This window comes from Dioscorea cayenensis, chromosome 8, assembly GCF_009730915.1.
Source record: "Dioscorea cayenensis subsp. rotundata cultivar TDr96_F1 chromosome 8, TDr96_F1_v2_PseudoChromosome.rev07_lg8_w22 25.fasta, whole genome shotgun sequence".
NCBI classification, from domain to species: Eukaryota; Viridiplantae; Streptophyta; class Magnoliopsida; order Dioscoreales; family Dioscoreaceae; genus Dioscorea; species Dioscorea cayenensis.
Window position 1 is genome coordinate 7,549,909 of NC_052478.1, and position 6,535 is coordinate 7,556,443.

At 38.0% G+C, this 6,535-nt stretch overlaps 2 protein-coding genes across 2 annotated transcripts; one reads left to right on the forward strand and one right to left on the reverse strand.

The window, feature by feature from the left end:
• Positions 1-4,051: 4,051 nt before the first annotated feature.
• On the forward strand, positions 4,052-5,257 carry LOC120267229 (protein ROOT INITIATION DEFECTIVE 3-like). The gene has a single exon (XM_039274917.1). The coding sequence runs from the start codon at positions 4,052-4,054 to the stop codon at positions 5,255-5,257; it is 1,206 nt and encodes a 401-aa protein (XP_039130851.1).
• Positions 5,258-5,523: 266 nt separating this feature from the next.
• LOC120267230 (early nodulin-like protein 1) lies at positions 5,524-6,177 on the reverse strand. Its single transcript, XM_039274918.1, has 2 exons — positions 5,979-6,177; positions 5,524-5,900 (listed from the first exon to the last, which is right to left on the reverse strand). Exons 1-2 carry the CDS (start codon positions 6,175-6,177, stop codon positions 5,524-5,526), a joined length of 576 nt encoding a protein of 191 aa, XP_039130852.1.
• Positions 6,178-6,535: the final 358 nt, after the last annotated feature.

Below are 6,535 nucleotides of genomic sequence, written 5' to 3' on the forward strand. Positions count from 1 at the left end.
CTGAATTCCTGCCAACACTTCAGTCAAATGAAAAGATCAATATGTTAAGCGGAGAATATAATGTTTAAGCGATAATGACAATAGTTAAACGTTAAATTAAATACTTAAACAATTAACTAATAACGTAAAGGACTAGTACAATATGTTAACCAGTGACGGACATATTTAAACAATAATGACCCCAGACAACTGAAATAATTAAAAGAAAAGGAACTTACAACGAGTAAACCTCGTTTTCATTAGGATTCGGCAATGCCACATTTTCTGTCTCGACGACAAGATCAACTACAGCACATTTGAAGATGGAGTGGACGTGACACATCCGATGGAAGTCAACATCGTTTTCTATTGGGCAAACCGCTTTTATATCCATCCGGTGTGATGAACTTAACCCCGACAAGAGAAACTTGAGACCCCATCGCTCACATATCTCAGCCTAACACCAATTCCCAAGAAGTTCGAGCCGTGAACATTAGCACTCTTCCCTCCCCGTTGAATCTAGCAATACCACAAAAACTCTCCATAATATATCGATTTCGAAAACCAAATCGTACTAAAACCTAATGAAATGAAGAACAAAACGAAGACGACGAAGAAGAAGTAGAAGATGTAAAGAACAAACAGCGATCGTAATCGCAAACAAAAAGTGCTTAGCTTGTATGCATAGAGGTTAGATTAGACGTGATGTGATTGCGGTATTTTTTTCCCTCCATCCCAAGGGCAAAAAGGGAAATATATGTCATTGTCGCGAGGAAGACATGTTGTCATCGTTCGAATGAAAGTTCTCAACTCAACATGAGTCTCTCGTAAACGCTCAAGCTTTTTTTATGTTTAAACAGGATACATATAGTGTTTAAAAATAACGGTTAACTGTTTAACTAAAAGTCTATATCATGTAAATAATATGTTATTGTTTAAATTGAATGCTTTTCAATCGACATCGCGTTGCTAGATGGGTACCTCCCGGTCATCTGTTTAAACATATTTACGTATTTTTCTTAAACACCGTTGTCATTGTTTAAAGAGTAACTTGAGTATTGTTTAACTTTTTCTATTGTTTACAATGACGCTTTTTGTTTCCCACATTGTTTTTTTACTAGGTCTCTGCTTTAAATTTCGAAGTTCACGATCAAATACGATTGTTTCGCTTTTATTTATAAAAAGATTTACAACATTTACAACATTTACAAAGATTTACAACATTTACAACATTTACAACGTCCCGCTCGGACTTTGGACACTCACGACTCGACCCTCGTATAACGAAAACAAGTGTCCCATGACATTCGAACGCTCACAGCGGTCTGCATAACAAGCGCATCAACTTGAACCCCGCAAAAACGTACTAACATTAAAAAAAGGTTAAACAACACACATTCATGAAAAACGACTATTAATCAATGTGTCATGGTAGGACTTAAACGACGATCCTGATAGTTAAACACGTAACGTAATAGCTTGTACATCGACGTCATTTTTCTTAAACGCTAACGTAGAAAGTCTCAGTGGTAAATGTCAACCTCGTCTTAAAGGATGTTTCACGATCTCCCTCCTCTAGAGAATCCTCCGCAATCACGCAATACGTGAAAAACTTTCTTTTTCATACCCAAGTCGAAATGCTCTCTTAATCGCTTTTCCCGTCATCCACTCCCGGAGAATCCTCTGCATTCAGGCAATTATGAGAGGACTTCGGCTTGGGCAGGAAAAGATAGTTTAACTAGTTCGGTGATTACGGCTAATTGATTCTCAAGATAAGGAAGAAGGCTCACGAAACATCCTTTCAGATAGAGTGGTTGTCCATGGGAAGAGGAGGAAGAGGAGGAGGAGGAGGAGGAGGATGATGAGGACGACGAGGAGTGGTTGTCCATGGGGAGGGTTCTTCCTGGTTATTTATGGTGTGAAGTCCACAAGCGGTCGACTCTTCGTGATCCGAGAAAAAAAGTTAAACGCACGATGGCCGACATCGATCGATGAGAACGAACGGGTGTTCGGAAATTTATGTTACCGCGCATAAGAATTAATGCCGTCATTAATTCTTACGCACGGATACCATAACCTGCACACCGCCACGCGCCACATGCCAACAATTCGGATCAAACGAAAAAGATCACCGCTTTTACGCGAGACTTTTGAGAATTTAAACGTTTATGAATAGTTATACATGTAAAGATAATGTTAAACGGAGATGGGAAGTGTTAAACGGATATGACAATTATTAAACATATTAGTAAAATATTTAAACGGATAATAGCAAATAGTTAAACATTATTTAAAAATATACAAATAGATAACCATAAACGAGAAGAACTTTACAACGAAATGAACTCATCGTAATTACTGTTCTTCTCGTCGTAATACAACTTTACAACCATAAACGAGAAGACGACAATGGCACATGCTCGCCTCGACAATAAAATCGACTACGACTCATTTGAAGATGAAGTGCACTTGACCAATCCGATGGAAATCAATTTCATTTTCCGCTCGAGAAACCGATTTATATATTTCGGGTATGATAATGAGGAGAATAACAAGATGTAATGTAACTCCTTGGCATTGTCTCATCGAAACCAAGCGAAAGCCCTTCAGAAAGGTTGAACATGATGTGATTTGGCGCTTTCCTTTCCCACTATTTTTCGTGGGCCAAAAATGGGATTTCACAACATGGACCCATTTGAAGTGAACAGTAGGGGGTAAAAGGGAAGTTAAACACTAACGGAAGGGTCTGTCCGTGGTGTGTAAAAAGTAGGAGGGGTTTTTTTGGGAAGTTTTGAAAATTACGAGGGTGACATGTAATTTTTCCCATTTTTTTAATAAGATTTTTGTTGGAAACACAACTATTAGCCTATTATAGTATTTATCTTTTTCTAAGCATTTGCTCCTTCGTGCATTTAAGCTCATATCAATGATATCTTTTTTTATGGAAAGTTAAGCTTTCAAAGGCTATTATCTCTCTCATGTTTGTATAAGCTGTTATCAAATAGTACTATCTTTTTGTTTGTTTATTTTATTATTAATTTAAATGATATACACCAATTATTTTACGATAGAAGATTTGATTTTTTTTTTTTCTTAAATTAAAAATTAAGAATTTAAATACTTGTTTTTTTATAATTTCCACCATATAGAATACCAAAATTTTAGATAATATTAAATTGTTAAATAACAATAAAAATTATTAACATGGCTTGTAAAAATGGTAGAGGTATAGATTGATTAAGTAATTAGTTTCAATTTATTTTTTTTTAAAGATGGATAAACCACTTCAATTAAACATAAAGATAACAAAAGATACCGATGGAGCTCATGCCCCTACAAAATAAGCCACCAGAGGTAACAGGACACCACGAGCAGTGGAACAGAGCAAGTAAAGAAAAGATACTAAAGAGATAAACATTGGACAAATTTGAACGCTTATTTATATTTAAAAATATTTAAAAAATTTTGTATTTGAGCATGTGATTTATAAGGCATGCTCTTTGTTTCCAACTTCAAATACAAAATACACACCAACCATCACATGCTCTTTGTTGGTCTCTCTGTCTTTTAACACCTTGCATGCATCGCAAGGCAACACAGTTCTGAATGAAGTTCAGGAGCCCTCACATTTTCCATCCCATCCCCCCTTGTTTCCAACGTTGCTATCTCTTAAAATTGTTTTATTTTTTTTAACAAAAAATTTTATTTAATATTTAATTTAAATGATTTAAAATGACTACTCTTAATGGTATTTTATTTCCTTCCTAAATTAAGATTGAGCCATATAATTCGTTACTTGTTATTAATCTCTAATAAAAGCCAATTGAAAACCAGGATGTTCCGAAATCTCAGATACAAAATACAAACCAATCCATTTATAGTGTTTCTCTTAACATCCTGCATCATGAATGAAGTTAAGGAACTCTCACATTTTCCATCCCATCCCCCCTCGTTTCCAACGTTGCTATTTCTGCTTTCTCTCCAACTAGTGCTTTGTCCTTCATCATCAATTAATAAAAACGTTTGCAACATTCTCTTCTTTTCTTGAATACTAAAAACTTCATCCACAACAATGGCAACAGATATTATCTTAACAAGCTCACCTGATGGACCTATCATTGCTCAAGATCATCTAACCGGTGCTGTTCTCACTCAATTCTCCGTCACTAGATCACCAAGGAAGGGCCTAGCTTTCACCTCCGGCGGGCTAATCGTCGCCTCTCATATAACTCTCTCGGCCTCCGGCTTCATCCACCTCTTCAACTGGTGGTCATCTTCAGTTCTCCAATCTGTCCCCGTCCCCGAGCCGGTTGCGCCTCTTGTTGCCACTCCTAATGGATCCTTCCTCTTCGCCGGAGGCCTCTCCGGTCGCATTTATATACTTTCTCTACCTTCCTGTGATCTTCTTAGCTCTTTTCCTGCTCACCAGCGAACTGTCTCATGCCTTACTATTAACTCTGATGGCTCACTTGTTATATCGGGCAGCGATGATGGCTCTATTGCTGTGTTTCCGATAATTTCTATGCTAGACATCTCCTCTACTGAATCATCAGATGATGACACTGTCCAAACATTGTATAAATTCATTGCTCACAGCATGCCAATTACTGGTATTGCTTCAGGGAGTACAGGTGGGTGCAATTCAATCATCATTTCATGTTCTCTTGATTGCATGATCAAGTTTTGGAGCTTGGCTAATGGTGCTTGTCTAAGGACTGTGCATCTCCAATGTGCATTATGGAGTGTTATACTCGATTCGACTGATACTGAAGCCTATGCCGGAGGATCGGATGGTCGGGTTTATTCAGTGGCACTGAAGAAGATGAGGAGGAGTAGATTGAGTGGGGAGGAAAATGGTGTGGTTGCATGGTCTGCAGAGGAGAGTGGTGGTGCAGTGATAGCTCTTGCGATGGTGAACGGTGACCGGAATTTGGTATCGGCCTCAGAAGATGGCACGATAATGATGTGGGAGGCAGGGCAGGTTGTTAATGTTCTTAGACATGGCCAGAATGGTGTCAGTGATCTTTTGGTGGCCAGAGGCGTATCAAGGGCTGCCGGAGGAGTTCGAAGAGATGGAGGTAATTGTTCTTTTAATGGTTTAAGTAGTATGTCTTGTGTGAAAAGGATGCATAGGGATGTGAAAGAGCTGGAGGAGATGGAGCAATGGCTTGGTGTAGTTGTGAAGGATAGAAGAAGAGCCATTGATGTTCTTGAAACAGCCATCAACACTTACAAGAGACTGTTAGGACTGTTACTCAAAGAAGCCAATTTAAGGTGAATGACAGAGATAAGAGTTCAGAGACTCATTTGTAATTTTTATATTTGTAATGTTGTATCCAATTTCATCAATGAATCATTTGGTTAAGTTAAACATGTTATACAATTCATTTCATCAAATTAATCAAACAAAACCACAAATTAAATCAATATGAATCATAAATTTCCATAACAATCATCAAACTTCCAAGAAAACTAACAAATGATAATAAAGAGACAACAATGTTGTCCTAACAACAATGAAACTGAATAAGAGACAAAGAAAATTCAAGCAAAGACTAAGATTATAACTCCAAGAGCTACCATGATCACTGAAGAAGAGCTAGAACCAGCAATAAACTTTGATGCACCATTAGACTTAGGCTTCACTGAAGAACCAGGGCTCAAACCATCTTCACCATTCGGTAAAGGAGACGGCGCATACGAAGGGCTCAAGACTTCAGGGTGCACCATCACTCTCACAATCAACTTCTGGCCAGCCTCACAATGGTCCTTCAAGCCACTGATAAAGTAAAAGAACCCAAACCGATCAAACCGAAACGTCGTGTTGCCGTCTGTGAACTCTCTCACCGGCTTACTGGTTTTGCACTTGTTGTAATCCTCACGATCCACCACCAACACCGAATCATTCACATACTTGAAATCTACAGTTAGAAAAAGATGATTGGAATAATTCTAAATCACATGTTATATATATAAAAAAAAAAAAATACTAAATTTACATAAGATGTCGCCGATGTGAAATCGGTTCTTCGTCGCCCATTGGTTGTAAGACTCTGTCTCGTTTCCGTCCGGCTTTGACCAACCATTCTCTCCGCCGACACGGAACTCATATGCTGTTGATGTGCCAAGCATTAGGAGCAAACTAGCCAAGGTGATGAGCAAGAGATTGGAGGCATTTGATGCTGAGATTGTTGCCATTGTTAGGAACTTGAGAGTGTTTACTGTTTAATAAGGTAAATGGCAGTGAAGTGGGAGTTAATGACATAGCGTGACTTTATATAGGGAAAGAAGGGGAGAGCCAGTTAAGGTTTGTGAGCATTGAGGGAGGAGTGGAGCGTTGAACGTGAGAGTTTGGACAGTTACAAAGTATACGTGGCTCTTTCTTATTGGATATTTGATGGTGACTGAGTCAAAAAGTGTTAAGGTTGGTCAAATGGTTAGTTTGTGCCCGTTACCAGTCAAAGAGAAGGCGAGTAAGATTTTTTTTAAAATGTTTATTAATTGAAAATTCTATTTTAATTTGTAATTATTGAGGGCATCTCAGTACATGAGGACT

What these genes read in the sequence shown, in the direction of transcription:
- LOC120267230 (XM_039274918.1), bottom strand. Translation starts at nt 6,177, where the DNA reads ATGGCAACAATCTCAGCATCAAATGCCTCCAATCTCTTGCTCATCACC. An exon ending in TCACATCGGCGACATCTTAT is followed by an intron (nt 5,901 to 5,978) that starts GTAAATTTAGTA and finishes TTCTAACTGTAG; the next exon opens with ATTTCAAGTATGTGAATGAT.
- LOC120267229 (XM_039274917.1), top strand. Translation starts at nt 4,052, where the DNA reads ATGGCAACAGATATTATCTTAACAAGCTCACCTGATGGACCTATCATT.